The 22455-nt window shown below is 48.0% G+C and overlaps 6 protein-coding genes and 1 non-coding gene across 7 annotated transcripts; 2 read left to right on the forward strand and 5 right to left on the reverse strand.

Moving 5' to 3' along the window:
• Positions 1-2623: 2623 nt before the first annotated feature.
• AO090005001318 (uncharacterized protein) lies at positions 2624-3091 on the reverse strand (the record flags this gene model as incomplete). Its single annotated transcript, XM_001818200.3, has 2 exons — positions 2624-2791; positions 2867-3091. 2 exons carry the CDS (start codon positions 3089-3091, stop codon positions 2624-2626), a joined length of 393 nt encoding a protein of 130 aa, XP_001818252.1.
• A 1880-nt stretch (positions 3092-4971) lies between these two features.
• On the reverse strand, positions 4972-6585 carry AO090005001317 (uncharacterized protein; the record flags this gene model as incomplete). Its single annotated transcript, XM_001818199.1, has 4 exons — positions 4972-5316; positions 5367-5735; positions 5812-6397; positions 6452-6585. 4 exons carry the CDS (start codon positions 6583-6585, stop codon positions 4972-4974), a joined length of 1434 nt encoding a protein of 477 aa, XP_001818251.1.
• Positions 6586-9522: 2937 nt separating this feature from the next.
• On the reverse strand, positions 9523-10452 carry AO090005001316 (PIG-L family deacetylase; the record flags this gene model as incomplete). Its single annotated transcript, XM_023238114.1, has 4 exons — positions 9523-9613; positions 9684-9751; positions 9814-10004; positions 10098-10452. 4 exons carry the CDS (start codon positions 10450-10452, stop codon positions 9523-9525), a joined length of 705 nt encoding a protein of 234 aa, XP_023089310.1.
• Positions 10453-11229: 777 nt separating this feature from the next.
• Positions 11230-13423, forward strand: AO090005001315 (uncharacterized protein; the record flags this gene model as incomplete). The annotated part of the gene is made up of 3 exons (XM_001818197.3): positions 11230-11365; positions 11419-11722; positions 11785-13423. 3 exons carry the CDS (start codon positions 11230-11232, stop codon positions 13421-13423), a joined length of 2079 nt encoding a protein of 692 aa, XP_001818249.1.
• Positions 13424-13942: 519 nt separating this feature from the next.
• Positions 13943-14031, reverse strand: AO090005t00023. Its single transcript has one exon. It is a non-coding gene; the product is annotated as a tRNA-Asp (tRNA).
• Positions 14032-17441: 3410 nt separating this feature from the next.
• On the forward strand, positions 17442-18317 carry AO090005001314 (extracellular proline-rich protein; the record flags this gene model as incomplete). Its single annotated transcript, XM_001818196.3, has 1 exon — positions 17442-18317. The coding sequence occupies one exon, from the start codon at positions 17442-17444 to the stop codon at positions 18315-18317; it is 876 nt and encodes a 291-aa protein (XP_001818248.1).
• Positions 18318-18803: 486 nt separating this feature from the next.
• AO090005001313 (bifunctional cytochrome P450/NADPH--P450 reductase) lies at positions 18804-22412 on the reverse strand (the record flags this gene model as incomplete). Its single annotated transcript, XM_023238128.1, has 5 exons — positions 18804-20323; positions 20403-21389; positions 21423-21881; positions 21940-22185; positions 22292-22412. 5 exons carry the CDS (start codon positions 22410-22412, stop codon positions 18804-18806), a joined length of 3333 nt encoding a protein of 1110 aa, XP_023089309.1.
• Positions 22413-22455: the final 43 nt, after the last annotated feature.

Here is a 22455-nt window from a genome sequence, read left to right on the forward strand (position 1 = left end):
GGTTGGATTGTTGTATAAGAAATCACAACAAGCCAGGATCAATGTTTCTAAAGATGTCTACGTCTCTGGAAGAGCCCATCGGCTTTTCATCTCAGATGTGGACGACCTCATATCTTCGAAGATGATAAGTCCGGATCGATACGATCCTTTTCTCTTTGCCACAAGTATTTATCATGGGCGAAAGAGGTCTTTTCAGGAATCTTGCTAGTCATAGATAACCATGTAATGTCCATATTCGTCCAAATTCTACACATTCAGCTCCTACTGAAGTAGCAAAAAGGAGTATGTTACACCTCCTGAATGAAGAGCATATGGGTTAATTTAATTACCTAGGGATATTAGAGGAGGTCTGGGCTATATCAGCACCTCCAGTGCCCTTACCCATCACGCAGTTCCGTTGCTCTGTCCTGTGATTTCCGCTGATAGATCACCAAAATTCATCATCTCTGCCCGACTCCACGCACTTGAAACTAGAAACGAGGAAGCGACGCTTGAAGGTATGGCTGCCCTCGTGCAGAGTGTAAGAATGAGAGTGGCTTGAATGGCATTGAGGGTCCCTTGCATTGTGTTAGATAATGATTCTCAAAGGGGCAAGACCAGAGGTTATCATACTTATAAAAGGTACATTCAATCCCAGAATCAGGTCTGTATGGCGAAATTTCTATACGGCTTACGGGCTTGTCCTGTATGCTGTGAAGTGTTAGCATTGTCTCATTTGTAGTTTGTAGGTTTACATACTCCGGGTATACCGTAACACACTGATAAGGGTGAACAAAATGCGCAGACTCTGAATTGGATGTCTTTATAATCACCTATTTGGGATATTAGTGTGCACTTTGATTTTATGAGATGGACCATATGTTAATCAACGTACTGTTCCAAGAGGACTGTTTGCAAAGCTAGGGCTTACGAAGAGTGCAAGGGTGGAAGCGGTGAGAAGAGAGAAGAGACGCATGGTGATTGATAAAAATAGATGGTCCTCTTTGAGGTAAGTAAAAGGGTTTATTTAAGACGAAGAGGAAGACATTGAAATATGGGTGACCAACTGACTTTATAAGTGACTACTAGTAGATCTTTGAATAAACTCAATGACACATATGAGATATCAGAGTTACATTTACCAAGTGTAGTCCAGGCATCGAATTTGTAAGGGATTCCAATCGAGGAACAGTCAATGATGTCTGGATGTAACCTCTAATGAAAATATGGAGCGGAAATACTACTGGCTTTGACAATAATTCTACCATGTAAGTCTTGGCTATGACGATATTTTATTACTTTCTCCCTTCCATTTAATAACTTTTGCAGGAGTCTTCAGAGGTATGTAATCTCAGAATACAAACGGAATGCACGCGACAGATTCATATACATTATCTAGAAACTGAACGGAGCACCAAACCTCAGATATTTCACTTCAAAATGTTGGCACAAACCTAATTTGACACATGTGGAGTCCAGCATAATCGTAAATGAGTATACGGTACATTTCCGATAGATGTTTACTTCCGATAGTGGTGATATCACACCAACGGACCTGATGTAACTGCGGGATGCCCGGGTATAAACTCCGCGGTGGGTCGAAGCTGAAAACATCGATGACCTATCTAGTGACTTACCAGTTATCTTATTGTCTGGGCTCATGTAACATGAAAGTACGCTCTAGAACTTATATGGACTGCAAATTTTCCTTGTTTTGAAGATCAAAATGCAAAAGCTTAGTGCTCTTGAAGTGAGGCGTAGTCCGGGCGAAAGAAATAAACTACGTCCTATTAACTTTTGAAATTTTTTTTTTCTTTGTAAAATAAAGAAAATATAAGAAAAGGAAATAAACTACCACTTACTCGGAAAACGTCCCCGAGGCCTTAGCAAGACTTAAGATAGATTCAAGAGAGCTGTCCTGCCACACATCCACCACGAACTAATTCTTTATACCTTCTACGGCCACCCACAAACTGGTATTAGCCACTTGCCAGCCATCTCCAGCCCATATATTACAGGAAGCGTCATGGTTATCGGCCGCATTTGCTCAGATAGACATCATTTAGAACGATCCACAATCTTTAGTATTGGAGTAGATTTACAAGAACTATCATTCGACGTCGAGAATTATACAAGTAAGGTTTTCGGTTGTAGCCCTACGGAAGTTCTGGAAGTTATATTCCACACGGAGGCAGTAAGGACCCACAGCGGTGGATCGTATTGCTGTTCCAATGTTGCTCAAAGTTAGGTACACTCGTCCACCCCTTATGGACTTTCTATTAAAACCCCAATCTAGATATATCATTAAGAGCATGGGGGTTTGGCCTCTGTCCTGGCGTAGTGCAGCATTGAAATCCCCGTTCAAGCGACTTGTCACTGAGTCAGCAATCTGGGTAACGTTGTTGGTGCTCAGATTGCGCACCGATTGCGGCTTAAGGAGATGGTTAAAATCAAGAGATAAAGAATAATAAAGTCGATGAAGAAGTACTACTATTCTTTGAAGACTGAATAAAGGATCAAAAACAGATAGTCATTAGATAGCTACTGAAACTAACAGGGTCAGGCGCCGGATAGCCTTGATAGGTATAGATATAATCTCAATTGTAGCTCCAATACTCAATTCGGATGAAACCCATGGCTTATCTCAGAAGATCTCTGGCTCAAAACCCGCATAGCGTGCATCTTGAGTCACTTTCGACATTCCCTGTTCGCTTTTCTCCAGATAGGCTTGTCCGAAGGCCGCCCAACCGGCGTCACACAAAGCTGCACACTGTGATTGCGCCTCCGCCTTGAGGGAACACCAAACAGGATCCTACCAGACGAGTATTAGAAAGAGGGAGCCTCGGTGGGAAAACAGTATGCAAGTAAGGGTTTATAGTAAACGTACATATTGCATTGCCCATTCTCCAAAAGCATCGTCTTCTTCATGTTTGTGATAACGGTTCCGGGCTTTCTTATCCGCTGATTCGAACGCTTGGAGGGCTTTTTTGTAACTTTCTTTTGCGTTTTCAAAACGAGCCTCAGCGGCGGGGTCGGAAGCGGTGAGGCCATCTGTGTCGGTCCGCCATGCGTACCTGGAAGCCTCGAATGGGCGGTCGGTTGCTGGTTTCATGATTGCGATAAGTGATAGAATAGAGGAAAGCAGTGGAGAGGAAGAAAGCTAGACTGCTAGTGATGGAAGAGAAATCGACCGGGAATTTATGTCATTGATGCGAAGGGAATCTGCCAGTTATACTAGTACTACGTATCCACAGTTCAGCTGAAGATTGAATGCCACTTCAGCTGGGTGGGGTTCGAGCTGAGGGAGAGAGTATCTTTCTAAACTCTATCACCCACTAATCTAAGCGAAGCGAATAGATAGCGTATCCAGCTTTCGCATATTCAGCACAGCCACGATTTGCTGAAGCATGTCCCCCAGACTACACTGACCTGCCCAGTATCCACATTGTCAGATCACTGGTATTTACTGTCACTAAGTTGACATGCTTTTGTAACTTTCTTGACAATATTATGTTGTATGTGAAACGGAAGACTGCTACCTGGGGCAGTGAGCCCTAGTGCAGTCAAAATTATGAAATATCAAGTAGTTGTAACGGCGGATCTTAGATCACCTGAATCACTATGCATCTTCGAAGCTTGACCTTGTGGGACTTGAGAATCGAAGCAGCACAATTTCAAAGGAGCACGACTATTTACTGCCCATCCTGAGTATCGTTAGTGAGGTCTACACAGGCCGTCTTTGGCGACAAGAGACAATTCGAGCACTGATATAAGCAAGCGACATATGCAGGGATGGGGAATCTCAAGGAATAATCAAGATCAGAGAGTAAATCTAAACATTTAAGAATAGAATGGAAGACTATATAACTTCTCCATCTAATCCCTTACTCCACGAGTACAGTAGTTCCAGATCTTTCCACCAGCGGCAGATATATCTGCCCCAAAAAGAACGATAGTCGTTTATTATACAGTAGAGACGGGCCGCGCGGGATTTCTCATCCTTATAATAGGATCATTATCTTATTCTACTACTTGTTTCTGTTGATATTACTTATACCTTTACCGATTTTCTGATTAAGTTACACGTCTACGAGTTAACGTAGTTCTCACGTAGCCGTCAGTTGGGGGGTTACTCAGGAGGTACTCGCCATCGTGGGTTTGGTATTCTTAGACTCCGATGTGGAGATACTAGAGACCACGGGCCACTGAGTGCATGCATTGGGTTCGTCACAAGCATAATTACACCTTCGAAAGATTGCCCAGACGACTGGTCGTACGTATATGGGCACCACGGTCGACCATGTTTCGAACTCTGATGCGGGGGCTTCTGAGTCACCCCGTGGGGAGTGGGATGCGAGTTGTGTTCATTCTGGAGATGATGATATGAGTTGGTTGCATACCATGTCTGAAAATTTGTATTAGAAGTCCTGGTTGACTTATGGGGTGAGGTTGGGGTTAAATCTCTATAAAGTGTTAGTATGATATGTTTAAGCACTGCATATAATCCACGATATACATTGATTGTAACGCAGAAAGGAAGATGCACATAATATTTCTACTACCCTGAAACTAACTAGCAATTGAACAATTCTATGTGAATCCCTAGTAACACCTATATTACCCAATTCAGCCCTTGATAACAGCTTTGTCAGGAGCGCCACTGTAGACCCTGTGCAGTTGCGCATAGGCATTGTATCCTTACCACGATTGCGATAGACCAGACAGCATCTATTTCCTCTTCCAAGCCTTGGCCTTGTCACTCTTACATTTCTCTGGGCTCTGCAGGCTGTATGATACAGCCCTCAGTCAGGAATGTTCCACGTATTCCGCTAAAAGGACGGACTCGAGATTGCCGGCATATTACCGTCGAAGAGGAGATAGCCTTCTAGTAGAATTATTCAACAGACTGACACAGATAGGGTGATTCAAAACAATAGAATAGGTTCAGTCTATATATATACATATGTATGCTCAAGTCATGTACATCCATCTCTATAACTTACTCGCTCTCCCAGCCTCATTGGCCTTCTTCCACATACGAATCCGCCGTTCATGTCCAGCATTAAAGTCGTCCACCCACTGCTGCTTGAACGGCGGAAGTCTCCGTCCTGGTTCTCCCTCGGCAGGCTCGCCTGCAAGCTGTCGAAGCTGTTCAAAATACGCCTCAAAGTCGGGGTTTATCATCATAAATCCTGGACCGTCGCCCTTCTTTGCGATGCGATCCTGTTCCCACTTCCGCTGTTCTTCCAGAGATGGCAGCTGTGCCTTTCCGGCCAGAACGCGCGCGGCGGCTACAGCTTGCCATTCGAAGACTTTGAAAGTTAACCCGGCGCCAACCTATTCCAGTCAGTTATTGGTTTTGTTTAATAGACACGAGGAAGACATACTGCTCCTAAGAACACCAGGGAAGGATCCCGCTGGTGGAACACGTGTAGATAGAGATCCGGTACACGGTTGTTTCGGATTGGGATATTAGGTAAGAATGGCAGCGTCCAGGTGAAGCCGGTGCCAAAGATGATGTGGTCCACGTCTGACACGGATGTCCCGTTCTCAAAGTGCACTGTTCTCGCCCCATTGTCGGTAGTTATATGTGAGATGGGCGGGCGGCGCTCAATCTGGGGGTGCTTGAACGCTTCGTCTCCAAAGTAGGTGTTGTACTTTCCGCGCACAACAGCATAAACGGGACCCTTTGCATGGTTTACCAGACTCACTGCGGTGTCTGCAGCGGAGACAGAAGCTCCGACAGTAATTACCCGCTGTTTACGTGTTAGTCATTTGTTTGGTCGAAGAGAAGTAGTTATCTGCATATAACTCTAGGTGATAGCATCTTACCTTGCCCTTGTACTTTTCAGGACCACGGTACTGCTTGGTGTGTTCAACACTGCCTGGGTACTTCTCTGCAAATTCTTTTAGTCCTTTGATGACAGGAACATACGGCACGGCATAATGCCCGGAGGCAACCACCAGAGCGTCGAAGGTTTCGGTCCACCAGTAGTCAAGGCCATTCGGCTCACCAGCACGTCGCAAGGTTAGTGTCCATTTACCGGTTTGGGGGTCTTTCTCGGCCCGCTCAACTGTCGTATTGTACTCAACGAAGTCTTGATATCCATTTCGGTTCAAGAGATCCTCGATGTACTGCCTTATCACCGTATGGTGACGGAAAGGCGTGTCCGGTCCGTGGATGTTCACAGACCACTCGGAAAGGATGTCTGGAATCTGTTCCTGCGAGTATTCCATGACTGACGCTGCTACATTGGCGTGCAAAGTGGGGTAGACATGCGAGTCAAAGTAACGGTGCTGAGACAATGTGGGAACATGTCGGGGTAGATTGTCGGGGATTGGAACCGGTCCATCTGCAGTCCTCGCAGAAAGATTGTCAATGTCCAGAGGGACCGGTTCCTCATTCTCTCTTGACACCCTATTGGCCGTTAATCACATCGGCACTACCATCAATGTTCCAATCTTTGCCTACCAACAGCCGCCGGCCTTTTCTTGCCGTTCAAACACACGGACGACGTCGAATGATTTTTCCTGGACTAGAGCATCAACTGCAATGGCACCAGCTGGGCCAGTGCCGATGACAGCGACACTTTTATTCGGCGGCATCTTTGGGGTTTGTTATCTTACGGTGGAGATACCGAGTGGTGGTGGGTTTTTATCTGGTCGGCGTTCGGTCTTTGCCTATGGCTTATCGTGATGCAAACACCGAGGCCGATTGCATCAGCTACGACCATTCACCGAGCGATATCAAAGACTGAGAGGTTGCAGGGACGATAAGCGCCCAAATTGGCCTCAATCAGTAGAGGCTAAGTAGTTAATTACAGGTTTTGCCACCTCCTTAAAGCACCTCGCATAAGTTCATACATGGTATACAATTGCCGAACAATCTTTATTAGTTATACCTGAGGCACCAAATAGAGCAGAGTTTGCTGTTTCATGCTTGGAAAGGTTTAGCGTGGTTGTCAACATTGCCATCCAGGTGTGATTGGCCAATTGATCAGGGAATTTATTCGCACCATGGGACTAGTGCACTTTGAGTATGGTTCCTGGTTAAGCTTCGAATCTTGACTTGGGCTTTCCCTCATCCGGTATAGTGTAACTCGGGGATGGACTCCGAGTAACTAATTTTTAGTTTTCATGCTTAATTCACTTAAATTAGGTTATATTGCTAGGAATTATTCAATATCTGTCTAGAGACATCAGGTTCGCTTGATAAGTCACTTTGTTCTCTACCGCAGGTCAGTACCGCCTTGAATGAAAGGGCTTCGTATCCTCCCTGATTCGTACTGAGTACTACGATGTACCTCGTAGTCTCGGAAAATAGCCTCCCTCCGTGCTACTGAGACAAGGAGTAATCCTGGAGCCAGCCGTAGTCATGTCGTACACAATCGAGTAACGGAAATAAGCAAAGAGCCACGTCTAGAGTGTAGTGATCCATGTTTCCACAAATCAGCACATGTAAACACGAAGGGAGGAAATTAACAGGAAATCGACAGGATACAACAATTTTGGCTGTAGTGAGTGAACAGGGTCCACGCTGTCTGAAAGCTTAGCTTGAGCTTAGTCGACGAAGAAGTGCAAAGGCCGCGCCTCGATGGCGGTTACACTGGGGTGTTGGTGGGACCCTGGATTAGGAACGTTGCTGCCTTTCTCTATACGGTCAGCCAATCTACGAATGCTTACATCCTCCAGAAGGTGCAGATTTGCCTACGTCCAAATGTCAACTCCCTCTTTGTTGCTGTGCAACAATTTCCAGGTCTACATGCCAACCACATCCTTCCACTTTTCTTTCTCTCCGTTCCCCGCCATTGCTCCTGACTGGGAGCTGTCACTTCTACTGAAATCGGCCTCCGTTGTTAAACAGTCTAGTCTTCCACCGTGGACAGACAGTGTCAGCCATGTGTTTTTCGCGAGTTCGTCTTCTCCTTCTCTTCCTTCTAGCGTCGCTCCTGCTCTTCCTCACGTCGCCATTGGCCACTCAACTCCGTCTGCTCCTCCAAATGCCCTTCATCTGGCAAAAGTCCGCAGCCGACTCCATTATCTCACATGACCGCGACGGCTTCGATGTCACTTTTCGCGGCTACGAGAGCGAACAACCTCCCTCAGAACTTCACCATCCGTCCCCAATCCCCGCAATACTCCACCACGTCCACCTCGGAGACACAGCCCTCCGACCGGAATGGCTAGTCGCTCGAGAAGAATGTCTAAGAATACATCCCGGATGGAAAACACACATCTGGGACGACAAAACAGCCACTCAATTCGTGCGCGACCACTTCCCCGATCTCCAGGAAACCTGGAACAACTACCCATACCTAGTGCAGAAGGTAGATGCACTGCGCTATATGATCCTATACATACACGGAGGTGCGCCCCCTTCCCAAACATGACTGACACACAACAAATTGTAAACGGGACTGACTTTTTGCGCGCCACGCGCATTGCCATCACAGGTGCGATCTTGGACCTTGATCTCGTTTGTAAGCGATCTCTCGAACCATTGCGCAGGTTTGATTTCGTCGCGCCTGCTGCTTATCCGGCTGGGTTTTCTATCGGCATGCTTCTTTCTAGTCCGGGGAACTTGTTTGTTCGAGATTTGATTGATAATTTACCCCGGTTTAAGAGACGGTGGTTGCTTTTGCCGTATGTTACGGTTATGTTTAGTACCGGGTGTCATTATGCGTCGTGAGTCCTTTTTTCTTTCTGTTTCTGTTTTTGTGTCTTGGGGATTCGGTTGTATGGTATGCTAAGTGGTGTGCTGTATAGGACGATTTATACCGCCCAGCCAAATCGAACGTCGCTCCGTATCCTGTCCGGCTCCCCTGATCATCCGAATATGCATATGCTAAAAGGGTTCGTGGATACCCCGCTCTTCCGACATTTGGGGACGTCGTCATGGCATGCCAATGATGCGCTTTTTGTGCGGCTGGTTGAGGGCCTCGGAGGACGAGTGTTATATTGTATTCTCTCTGCGGTTATAGTGGGTGGATGTGTGGTGCTTTCGCGGTCTATCGCGGCCCGACGACGTTCTGTGAGATTCGCAAGGTCAACGTCACCATCTAAGGTTTTTGAAAAGGTCGTTTGATTATTTGTACTCTTTTGGGTCTTGTTGTTTATTCTTATTCTATTGTCTTGAATACTGTCTGTACTATGAGGAACGACCGAGCTTCGCGGGATGTACATACAGTATCCACATATGAGCCTGGTAATCCACGTAGCGCATACTCAATTCACAGTATGTGTTATATCCAATCTCACCGTCTTCTCAGACAATCCTCCTCAGATCATTAACCCACATATACCGACTAATCAACAAATAAAAAACCCGATCAAAAGAATACTGACTCCCATGTTGACTAAACGCCCCTCGCGCCTGGAAATACATCTGCCAGTCACTGACCAACAGCGCCTTATCCCCATAGGGATCCTGGATCTTACTACTCTTTCCATTCCCAACTTTCACTACTTCATATTCCCGTGAGGGAGATACAATCGCCTGCAGAATGCGTCCTGAAAAGGACATCGACGTCGGAATTAAATCGGCTAGACCGGCGTATTTTCGTAGAAGGAATTTGGTCTGTAGTGCGTACGCTGGTGGGCCTTGTGGGGTTTTGGATATGTATTTACTAGATCACTGTTAGTTGGGGTATACTATTCTTATGGCAAAATCTAAAAGGGGAAAGTAAAAAGGAAGAAGAACAAACCTAACACCAGCACTAACGGCCCGATGATTAACATGTCCAGATATACCCCCGTCGTCGAACGTAATAATCTATTCAATATAAGTTAAGACCGCGATAACTCTTCAGATCTAGAAAGTCAAAATAGACCCACCAAATCAATATTCCATTTCTTAACATACTCCCCCACAAGCTCCTCGATCAAATCCTCCCTCCACCATTTCTGCGGATTATCCTGCAGCTCATAGTGATCCAGGTTCACGCATCGCTCGCGTTTAATCCCGAGTTCGGCACAGCTGCGTTGGAGTTCGCTGCGGCGGATGTCGCCGATGCCTTCGTAGTTACCTGTTTTTTTTGCTTGTCAGATGGTCATATGTTTCTGGGTTGATGGATAGGCAAGGATTATAGTAGTATAGAATCAAGAGAATGAACACAAACCAGACGAAAGCGCCAACAAACCCCGGGTTACGGTCGCATCATCATTACGATAGAGAATACTCGGACTGAAGAAGAGGGTCTCATCGTCTGGGTGCGCGGTGACGAGGAGGATATTCTTGGCGGTGCGGAATGCGCTGGGGACGAGACGGGGATCGTTGGCGAGGTAGTAGGCCAGGAGATGGTAGAGGAATAGTGGCGCAATGAGGAAGACGGTGAGGAAGGTGAGAGCGAGTGTCACGGGTCTTCTCCAGATGCGCTGGATTAGGTGTGTGATGAGGTGCAGCATTGGGCCATTGGTTTGTTGTGCTGTATGTATGGATGGTGTTAGTGACTTTGAGGCTGGGAAGTTGTTCATGTGTGGATGATTAGAATTGATATTAATACGGTATTGTATTCCGTGGTTATTATTCTGCCTAGTTTGGATTGGCGTCTTACTGTACTGTCTTACTGGATCCAGTGTCTCATTACAACCATCATGCTGCCTTCAATAACCCGGGTCTTATGGTTCGCTATTGCAAATGGTCCAATAAACCATTAATAACTTTATTATCCACCAGGGAGATTCTTCCCAGTAGGACTGGAGATTCCGCCCTGCGCATACGCAAGTGGCCTCATTGATGCGTGTCTGTCAGAACCAAAGGGGCATGACCGTGTATTAAGAGAAGCAAGGCCCTCTCCGGGCTCTCCAAATCACGAGAAATAGGGCGATCGATAAGATCAAGGTTGCAGGTAAGCTTACTATTACTGCCATTGACGAGACTGATATTAGTGATGCCGGCTTGTCTTCTTGAAAGCAGCCACAAACTTGACGGCCCTTATGCGATCACGGACGTCAGAAGAATAAACCGGTTCAATTAAGCGAGGATCAATTATAGTCCTCATCTAAGAGGCTGAGAGCTTACTACTAGTGGTGCTTGGTCATGTCGATATTTCACTATGTTGCAATTGTTCCAGACCGATATCGCAGCGGAACCAATTGACGGGCCGATAAAGTAATGGGCCGTCCCGCAAGCTGACCCCATTGTGGATGCCTCGGCGTTGACTCATCGTAGACCCTAGTCAATTTGGTTCCCCATAAAAAGTACCGCCCCTCGTGTTCCAAATTTTGTCACTATCAGACAATCAATCCACCATGGAGCATCTCAAACAAACATTTGCCCAATGTCAACAAGAAGGCCGTCCAGCGCTGGTCACGTATGTGACGGCCGGATTCCCCACGGCGGAGGAAACCCCGGACATCATGCTGGGCATGCAGGCCGGAGGAGCCGGTGAGTCATGTTAGCCCCATCTTTCGAATTGACGATCCTGATGAATGGTGTAGACATTATTGAGCTGGGTCTCCCATTCACCGACCCTATCGCAGATGGTCCTACCATCCAGAAATCGAATCTGAAGGCCCTCAAAAATGGGGTCACCATTACCTCCATGTTGGAGATGGTGCGGGAGGCCCGCCGGAAAGGACTCAAGACCCCCGTCCTCTTCATGGGCTATTACAACCCCCTTTTACGCTATGGGGAGTCCCAAATCCTGGCCGATTGCAAGGATGCCGGAGTCAATGGTTTCATTATTGTTGATTTGCCACCAGAAGACGCGATTCGCTTCCGCAATGGCTGTACCAAGATGGGGTACGTACTACCCTCTGGAATAGGGAAGTTTCAAGTGATAGGTTTATTGACTCCATTGACAGTCTCTCCTACGTCCCACTGATCGCTCCTTCCACTACAGAAGAGCGCATGAAGGCTCTCTGCAGTATGGCGGATTCTTTCATTTATCTTGTGTCCCGTATGGGCGTCACCGGTGCTACGGGGACCCTCAACACAGAGCTTCCGGCGCTCATCCAGCGCGTCAAGAGCCTCTCCGGCAATGTCCCCGTCGCAGTTGGATTTGGAATCAGCACGCGGGAGCATTTTCTAAGCGTGACCTCCATCGCCGACGGTGCTGTCATTGGTAGTCAAGTGATCAACATCCTGGCTGACGCCCCAGCCGGGCAGGCCGCTCAGGCAGTTGAGGACTACTGTTCAAAGATCACACAAAGGAAAGTCTCTGCAGATGCATCGACTACAATCAGCGGGACAACCGAAGCAAAGGCGGTCGCCCTAACCGATGACGCAGAGGCAGCCGTGGCCGATGGACCAGGACGGTTCGGTATTTTCGGTGGTCAATATGCCCCCGAGGCCCTGACAACGTGTCTCGCTGAACTCGAGGCCGGTTTCCAGGCAGCTCTCGATGACCCGACCTTTTGGGAGGAATATCGGTCGTACTATCCTTACATGGGCCGTCCATCGAGCCTTCACCAAGCGACACGCCTGACTGAGCACATCGGTGGTGCAAACATCTGGCTAAAACGGGAAGACCTGAACCACACCGGATCTCACAAGATTAATAATGCCTTGGGTCAGATACTCATCGCTCGTCGGTTAGGTAAGACGGAGATTATCGCTGAAACGGGCGCCGGTCAACATGGTGTCGCGACTGCCACCGTATGTGCTAAATTTGGCATAAAATGTACTATCTACATGGGTGCGGAGGATGTCCGTCGACAGGCCTTGAATGTATTCCGGATCCGCTTGCTAGGCGCCACGGTGATCCCCGTCGAATCGGGATCGCGTACCCTCCGTGATGCCGTAAATGAAGCCTTCCGCGCGTGGATTGTCCGTCTGGATACCACCCACTATATTATCGGGTCTGCCATTGGGCCCCATCCCTTCCCTACTATGGTCAGGACTTTCCAGAGTGTGATCGGTAATGAAACCAAGGCTCAGATGCAAGAGCTGGGCAAGAGTCCGGATGCCGTTGTTGCCTGTGTTGGTGGAGGATCTAATTCTGTTGGCATGTTCTACCCCTTTTCCAAGGATCTCTCTGTCCAGCTGGTTGGTGTAGAAGCCGCCGGAGATGGGTTAGACACGGACCGACACTCCGCCACACTGACTGGAGGCTCTGTAGGCGTGCTGCATGGCGTTCGCACATATATCCTACAGGACGAGCACGGCCAGATCTCCGACACTCATTCCATTTCCGCCGGGCTGGATTACCCCGGAGTTGGACCGGAACTGGCCCACTGGAAGGAAAGTAAGCGGGCAACATTCCTGTCCGCTACTGATGCCCAGGCCTTTGAGGGCTTCCGCCTCCTGAGCCAGTTGGAAGGCATTATCCCTGCGTTGGAAACTTCTCACGCTGTGTGGGGTGCTATTCAGACAGCCAAAAAGCTGGGACCTGGCAAGGACCTCGTCTTGTGTTTGAGTGGTCGCGGAGATAAGGACGTGCAGAGCGTGGCTGATGGATTGCCCACGATTGGACCCCAGATTGGATGGGACTTGCGGTTCTAAAAATGTGATTCTCACTCTGCACGTATAAAAGCTTTATTAGCCTAAAAGGTTAGATACCTCGATAAATAGAATGATGATACGCCATAACTTCGACGATTTGCGTAGTATAAACTAGTTTCAATCCTCTGATATTTCCCATAGCCTCAACAGTGTGGAGGCCTCCCCGGGGTATAAGGCGGCCATCGATGAGTTTAGTGGTATCCTGGTCGAAAACTTTCTCCTTTGCTGTATGTGATAAGAGGTTCTTTGGGTTGCTTTCCATACTAAAGCTATTGTCAACTTATATATAATCTGCATACCAATCCTTTCTGTTTTTGTTGTTTTTACGACAAAGGGCTTTACCGTGTCACCTGAATATATATATATATGCCTCACGACCAGACCACAAACTATATATAAGGTAGTTACGACGACAACTCAAATAACGCAGCCCTAATAGCGAAGCACTAGAGAGACTGTTACTGGCAACAAAAAGGAACATATATTTGAGATACATTAAAAATCTGGAGGTAAAAAAATCTCCCCGACTGGGAGTCGAACCCAGGTCTCCCGCGCTTGTTCTCGTATGAGATGACAAGCGGAAATCATGACCGTTAGACCATCGAGGATTAGTCATTGGAAAGAAGTCTGATAAAACGCTTTATAAAGCAAAACGTACGACTTTATCGCCAATATACCGGGAAAATCCAATGAACTCAGCTATCACAATGGCTATACTCCCTAGTATATTTGCTAAAAGCTAACATAGGACTGAACATGCTGCATGGTAGATCCTTAAAAGACCTATCCAGGATGTTTGCCGTTATACCTTTTCGATTGTAGGCTTTTCGAGGGGTGTCTACGGCGAGCTCGACATTACAATGTATATTGACGCCAGAGTTGATTTCTACCTTCACTTAAGAAAACGGATTTCCATCACACAGAAGGGTGATTTGCCCCCATAGCAGCACACCTGGGGATGGGTAAATACAGAATAATGTCCTACGGATCTAATATCATGAATTCTCGGCCCAAGTGCCTTCACTAGAAGCGTCAATCTTAATTCGCTCCAATGAACGCAGTCCAAAGACAAACGTCCCTAAGGCGGCAGCTGGCAATGGCGTTCCATTCGCGAGTTTCCCGTGGTAATCTCCGTGTGTGATACAGACCTCTCAGTAAGTGACACGGTGAGTCCTGTGAAGAAAGGTAGATTACTTAAAACAATCCAGTGTCTGCGGTGTTTCCTAAGCCGCGTAATCGTCAATCTATCTCAGATTCTGATGCTCTTCGGGTGGAATTGCTGGCCCGGGCTTTTACAGTGCAGCGGAGGAAAGTGACTAGTTGAACCCTATACTAACACAATGGTGTAGCAGCTAGGTGTGGTAGCGATTCTATTTTTATTGCTTCACAGTACGGAGTACGGAGTTCCATCAAAGCAAGTGTGCCACTACCTTACAAAGATTTGTGGCTTGGTAGTGGCATTTTGCAGAAGCAGATACTGCTTTGAAGTCTGTGATGAAGATGATACCAGACCAACGCCCTAACGGGTCTATTGATCTACGATTCTAAGTTACACTAGCGGGCTAGTCTTGAGGCCAGTCTTTGGCCTTAGTTACCTGACTTTCTCACTCGGAGCCATACTACTTTCGGAGAAAACGACGAGATTCACTCATGTAACTCACATCGCCCCTAGAAGAGCGAAAATACTGTACTCCCTGAAAAGATGGTTGATTCAATGTCCCGATAGTAGCCCCTACTTTTGTGACATGAAAACTCTACCCCGTACCTTGTATATGCTTATTCGGGATTCGACTCCACACCAGCTGGCAAGCACGCCAACTGCCGTCACAGAGGACCGGCGTGTCAGACAAAATTAGCTATATGACAGAGGGAGAGTACCTGTTCCTCCGTGCATAAATCTAAATCCATGCCAAACGCCCTTAGACCTCAGCTTTCCACCTATCCGATCATCTCTCTTCGACGATCCTTACTCTTCTCTGCAATAAATCCGAAACAGCCATTACTTCAGCATCGGTCCGTCAACCTCGGATCCAATAGTCCAGACCTTAAGTCCAGAAATTAGGCTAACCCATTGCCTTGCTTGTTGGCACTGGCAATTTGGAATGAGATTCCAGAGGCTTAGCGGAGGCTTGAGCGGATCTGATAAGAAGTTAGCATAAAATTAATGCTAACTTAGCGTTCATTTGATTATGGACACTTTGCCTAAAGGGTGGCGGGAAGTCAATTCAATTCGATTGTTTCATTGTTGAGCTAATAGTGGAGACATATAGCTGACGACGACTGTGCCTTTATACTCAATTGTATGGATGTGATGGCGCTTTTGAGACATTTTGTGCCGCATACCTCTTAAAATGGTTTGCTACTATATCACGTATTTAGTGAAGATTTAGAAACACACTATGGAGCAGAGGGTGTAATTTTCGGTAGCAGAGAGGCAATACTTGGGGGTTTAAGGGAGGTTCCAGGGTAGCACAACCTTGCTAGAACAGAGTTCATAGGTAATGAACCGGTTATCCAGAAGATCCACAAGACTATAGGCTATATGTGCCGAATCAAGGTCACTAAGCTCGGTACCGGCATTAGAAGCGACATATTATACCAGGGGACTGAGTCAGGGCTATTGGAGGGACGGCTCCGGCCTCAAGGCTCAGGCAGCCGTCCGTGCGTGATTTTTCCGCATTTCCTGTGCGTCGTCAATCCAATTCCATTCAATCTACTTCTGACTCCCAACGCCATCTTATTTCCATCACTCGGAATTCCCGACTCCATACGCGCCTTCTCCCTCCAATAACGGTCGCAGGATCCAGTCCCGACCGTTTCTAGGCCAGAACAGCCCGTTTCATAACCGCTATGTCGGTTTTCTTCGACACTCTGGACAGGATTTAGCCAGCACCTACTGTCGGGCCATCAGCCACATTAGTCCAGTGGCTGCTTCAGGATGGAGCCGTTGATCGTCGGGACTACGTACTCTTAGTTGGGATTAACTTCGGTTACTAGCGCCAAGAAACTCTCCAGTGCCGACTTCGCACCACATGGTCTGACGTGGACGCGACCAAGATGATTACGGATATGCTGGCGCTTGTGCTGTCCCACACCCCTTTCCAGGGGCTCAAACAGAGGTCGTCTTAAGTTTTGGTCGGTTGCACCAATAGGGATAATTCGATGGCCCGTTAAACCTTGCGGTGGATTATAATGTCGATCTAAGCTGCAGTCCATTGGTTTGTCAATGTGATTGGTTGTCAATTGTCGCTTGGTGGGTCTATTCTTCATGGACACAACGATCTCCGTCTCGAATTCCATGAGAGGAAACGCTGTAGGTTAGGGTTGGCTGGCCCAGTGCAAAGGCGTGGCTCTCATGCTTCCGGATGGCTCCAAAGATCACGTCATGAGCTGGAGAATTAGATGTCGATTTGGGCAGGATGGTGTGCGATTTCATCATTGCCCCCGTATCTCAGACCCTTCTTTTCAGGGTACACTCAGGGTATACGCAGGGTATACTCAAGCTGGACCCTGTGGGAGTATTCTTGGATCTTATTCCAACATCGACTGGAAAACTGGCACTCATAAAAACAAGGCGGCCATTGCGGCCTGACTACACTCTTAGGGCTACAGGCAATTTTATCCGAACGTGCCCCAGGCCGTGGAGAAGAAATCCCATTCGGGGAATGATACACAGGACTCAACCTGATTCTGATATGGTTCCATGATGTTCCACCTCTCAATATTAGGTTTGGCGTGCCTGAAAGCGAACCCGTGTAGTCCAAGCTTGTGATCGACCTCCACCTTTGATGAGGTGCTCCTGGCTAACCGCTCTTCATCAGTTTTTTCAAGCTCTCGGCATTCTGATGCCCCCCGATTATCGAGTTTATAAAGACCTTCAACTCTCCCATGGATTTAGATCTTTCTTCATGACCAACCTCATCAGCTTTCGTTAAGTGAATCTGGCATTCCTTAAAAGCACTCCTTTGAAAACCTATCTTATACTTTAATTACTTTCATTCTTTAACAACTATCCAAAATGAAGTTCTCCAACGCTGCTGCTCTTGGCCTTGTGGGCTGTGCCCTTGCCTTGCCCAAGCACATCGAGAGCGGCGACGGCCAGTCTCTCCCTAACTTCCCATTCGGCACTCCGTCTGAGGGCCAGCCCCAGGAGGGCGGCGAGGGTAGTTTCCCCTTCCCTGGCCCTAGCGGTACATTCCCATCCGGCTTTCCCACTCCCTCCGGCGGTGCTGGCTTCCCTGTTCCCAGCGGGCAGCCTGATTTCCCCGCTCCCTCCGGCGGAGCAGGATTCCCTGACCAGTCATTCGACAAGCGGTACGAAGGTGAAGGCTTCCCCTTCCCCGTCCCCTCCGGCTTCCCCACCGGCATTCCATCGGGCTTCCCAATCCCCTCCGGGTTTCCTACCGGCTTTCCTACCGGCTTTCCTACCGGCTTTCCATCGGGTATCCCATCCGGCTTCCCCATTCCCTCCGGCTTCCCAATTCCCTCGGGATCGCCATCCAGCGGCTGGCCCTTCGGAGGCTGGCCCTTCGGCGGCTTCGAAAAGCGACAAGCCCAGGGCACCGACGAGGGCAACGACAACGAGGGTGAAGGCGACGACTCATCCTTCCCCGCTCCATCCGGCTTCCCTACCCCCAGCGGTCCGGTTCCTTCTGGCGCTACTCCCAGCGGTTTCCCCGGTGGTCACCACGGTGAGGGCCATCACGGCGAGGGCCACCACGGCGGTAAGGGTCACCATGGCGGTAAGGGTCACCATGGCGAGGGTCACGGCCCTAAGCCTACTGGAACCTTGCCTTCCGGTTTCCCTCAGCCTTCTGGTGGCGAAGGTCCTCGTCCCACTCCGTCTGGGTCTTTCCCTGCGCCTAGTGGTGGGGCGTTTCCTTTCTTTGCTTAGGTGATTGATCTCTCTCTTCGCTCTCTTTCTCTCTCTGAGTGAGTGTTAGAGGTAAGGGTTGAACTTGGGTTTTGGGGCTGAGTTGGGTGTGAATGGGATTGTGGAATGTGGAATGAGGTGGTGGTTTGTGATAGGGGCTGGTAGATGTGTGTCTTGTATGTAGGGGTTGCAATGAAGATGTGTATGGTGGATTGTGTGTTTCTTGTTTGTGAACTGTAGGGTATATCTGTTGTATGGGCTATTCATTGATGTACTCTACTGCGTAGAGGTGCATTTGATGCACTTGTAAGCTACTATTCTACCAGAAGCGTTCAATAAATACAGCGCGTAGAGGAATAGCAATATGTGCAGAAAACCTAAGCTTAAACTTTGCATTCAATACCCAGAAACAACTTCCCTTAAGTCCAACTAAAAAAACCCAACATCAACTCTATATCAATTTGGCCGTGCTCTAGACACCAAGATTACTATCCGGGACATAACAACCTACGTAAATACATCCGTCGCATACCTCTCCTCAGTCTTCAAACTATCCAAATACTCCTCAGCAGCCACGTCCTCGTCCCCATCGGAGCCATTCTCCAGCACCTCGCGACATCTCTCAATGAACATATCTTTGAATACCTGGCGGATACCCTGCCCGACACTCATTCCGCCACACACATAGATGCGTGCTCCCTGGTCAATCAACTCAAGTAACTCGTTACGATCCTCAAACAGCAAATCCTGAACATGACGTCCCTGCGATCTATCAGTCGGCCGACTATACGCCCATCGGACATCAACAGCACCCTGGCGAGTCCATTCGTCTAGCTCACTCGCATGAATATCATCTTTGCCCTTTGTGCGGCAGCCGATGTATAATATAGCTCTTGCTGGTTTACCTATCTCGGGATGGTCATCGTCGGAAAGTAGTTCGGTGCCTCGTCCGCGGATCCTTTCCGCGCGATCCATGATGAACCCGCGGAAAGGGGCTAGACCGCTTCCTGCGCATGCCATTATCATCGGTGTTTCCTCTTTCAAGGGGGGTTTGAAGCCTTTGTTGTTCGAGGCGCGGATGGAAATTTGAACGCGGTCTCCCGCTTGAAGTTCGGAGAGGTATGTGGATGCGACTCCTACGAATCGTTTGTTTTCTGTTGATAGGTGGGGTGAGTTTAGCACTGAGAATGTGATAGTGCAGTCGGATCGGCTGGCTAGTGGGGATGATGAGATTGAGTATTGGCGCGCTCGCAAGGGGGGTAGCATTTCGAGGAAAGTGCTCAGTGGTAGGTTGATGGAAGGATGGCGTATGAGAATGTCGAGGGGGCTTAGGCGGTTGTTGATGACTTCTTCAGTGAAGCGGTTAGGGCTGGAGGCGAGTGACTGTAGCTCTGCTTGAGCGTCTGTATCTGTGGTAGCTGCGTCTGCGAGGGTGATTAGGTCTCGTTTGGATGCTGGTTGGGATAGCTCCACGTATGTTGAAAAGAGCTCGAAGGCGGAGATGGGTGTCTCTAGGGGCATGTTCGTGATGCCATCTGAAGCATGCGACGGCTTCCTGACTGTAAGCATAGAGTCCCACGATATGTTAAAACGACGGATTGCGCGGCAGACAACATGAGCTGGGTTTACAGGTAGTACGATGAGATAATCTCCACATTGGTAGGTTGTATCTGGTGGTAGTTTGAATCGTAGCATTCTCTTGGCGGGCACGTCGGGTGTTGTGAGTAGTTTGTTTTCGAGCACGTATCCTTCCTGCAACTGAAGGCCCAATGTGAAAGCTCGCATGCTCGAACTAACGTCAACATGTAAGGCAGACTTGGATTGTACGTCTCCCTCGGATGATGCACGGCCAAACTTCAAATTGATGGCCGGCCAGAGAATGAGCTCGCTCCAGGTATCGAAATCAGAGAACATGTCTGAATTGGCTGCATCGGCCATACCCATGTCACATAAGCGGGTTCCGCCGTGCTTCTCTATAAGATCATTGGTAGCTTTGGGAATACGTAGAAACGTGGCTGACCAGTCATCTGATAGTCCCGGCTCATTAGCAAATACACAGTCAAGAGCAACTGCATGACAACTATCAAGCGGAGAAGGATAGCTCACGATGGCCACATCCGAATACACAATAATTAACTCCATCCAGCTCAGCTTTCTTTAGCCCGTTCAGCCATTCGAAGAAATGGGCAGCGTTATCAGGAGGCTGCCCCTCGTACGTTGCGGTAATGAAGATGACAGGGTTGTCTCTGGGAATGTTCTCCATGGCTGAGTTCAGACTTTCGACTCTGGTTGCAAAACCGTATCCCATAGAGTCCTTAGCTAGCCTTCGAGCCAGAGCTTCACAGGTACCAGTATTACTACCAAAGAATATATGCATAGGCCTCAAATGAAAACGTAAATCTGTGTTAGGTTTATACTCCCCATTGAGTATCTGAGGAGCATGAGACAAAAGATCGCCACCGCTGTTCAAGACGCTCGCTAGCTTGGCTGCATCTAGACCTCTTCGAAGCGTTGCCTTCATTTGGAAGCCGTCAGGCTTGATTGATAGTGACTGCTTGATTCGAAGATCATAGCTGGGATTCTCCATCTCAAAATTGAGATTTTGCAGCAACATGGCCACCACAAGCAACATCTCTTGCCAAGCAAATGGGCGGCCGATGCATCCTCTCATACCGTTCCCAAATGGCTTCCACGCATTCTTAGGGAGGTCTTCAAAGTTTTTATCCAGCATTCTCTCTGGCTTGAACTCCTCTGCATCATCACCAAAGACCTTCGGATCCCGATGTACCTTTCCCATGATAAGAACCACAGGCTCATCGTTGTTTAAAGCATACTTGCCCTTCCCTAAAGTTACTGGATCTTCATGGTTTTTAGTAGGGTGGGGATGAAAAGCGATTAAAGGAACTGGAGCCTGAAGCCGCAGTGTCTCTCTCAGTGAGGCTGCAATGTAGGGCAATTTTGACAAATCCTCCACTATAATCTTTCGTTGACCGACTACCGTGTCGACTTCTTCCTGTGCTCTCTGGTATGCATGCGGGTTCTTAAGCAAATAGTAGAAAAGGAATGTCAGTGTGGCAGATGTCGTCTCATGTCCTATGCGAAAGGTCAGTAATTAGGGTAACAAACCCACACATACCCCCTTACCTGCGACAAGGAATGTTATCATATTGTTGATGATTGAGTCGTCGCTGAGATGCTGGCCAGTCTGGAGGTCTTGACCAAGGATAAGGGCATTAAGAAGGTCCTTCTTGTCTATTGGATTGTTTCTCCGTGCATCGACTAGCTCCTGAGACAACGTTCGCAGAAGACTGATATCACTCCAGTATTTTTTATTTTCCCTCGTAGGCAGGTTGTTAAGAAGTGTCGAACGGAAAGTCCTATCTGAGGATCCCTGTAGCAACGTAGCCACTGCCTTGATAAAAGGATGCAAATCTTCACTGTAAAAAGAATTGAACCTAGTTCCCATGGAACAGAGCGCGATAGTGTCCAGCGTTAAGCGAGTGAAGTCATCATTGGCCATTATGGTCGCAGAAGACCCCTGCCGTGCCCATTTAAGAGCAAGCTGGCTTGCAATGTCGTACATGTCTATATGTTGTCAAGCTTCCGATTATCAGGTAGTGTTTGGCACAGTGGAAAAACACACCTTCATACATAGCTCGAATCATCAACGGTCCAAAAGCAGGAACCAGGACGCGATGTGCAATTGCCCAGTTATCCTCTCCAGGATAATCTGCAGTAAACAGACCATCTTGAACGCCGTTTCGAATCTCTCTCAATCCAGCGGTCACAACCTTGGTGAATCGTTCCTCATCGCAAATTTCGTCGACGAGTTCGTAAGTGCTTATGAACACTCTTGAGGCTCCGGCGAGGTTCAGCCGAAAGATTGGACCTTATAATGCGTATAATTAGCGGTGCCAAAAGATATGCTTGGTATAATGGGACTGAACAGAGCTACGGCAACCAAAGCAGTAGAATGCGTGCTTGTTGGGATATACCATATGTTTCCGCCAGCCGCTGAAAGCTTTTCTCCGGTGCCTCTGAATCAACATCCAGAATGTTTCCCAACAGAGGAAGGCCTCGGGGCTCTGGAATTGGAATGAGCTTCGTCTCTTCCATGGCGAGTCAGACAGAAATTATGTCAATCTTTAGTATCTCGGGA

The sequence above is a fragment of the Aspergillus oryzae genome, chromosome 1 (genome assembly GCF_000184455.2).
Source record: "Aspergillus oryzae RIB40 DNA, chromosome 1".
In the NCBI taxonomy this organism is placed as follows: Eukaryota; Fungi; Ascomycota; class Eurotiomycetes; order Eurotiales; family Aspergillaceae; genus Aspergillus; species Aspergillus oryzae.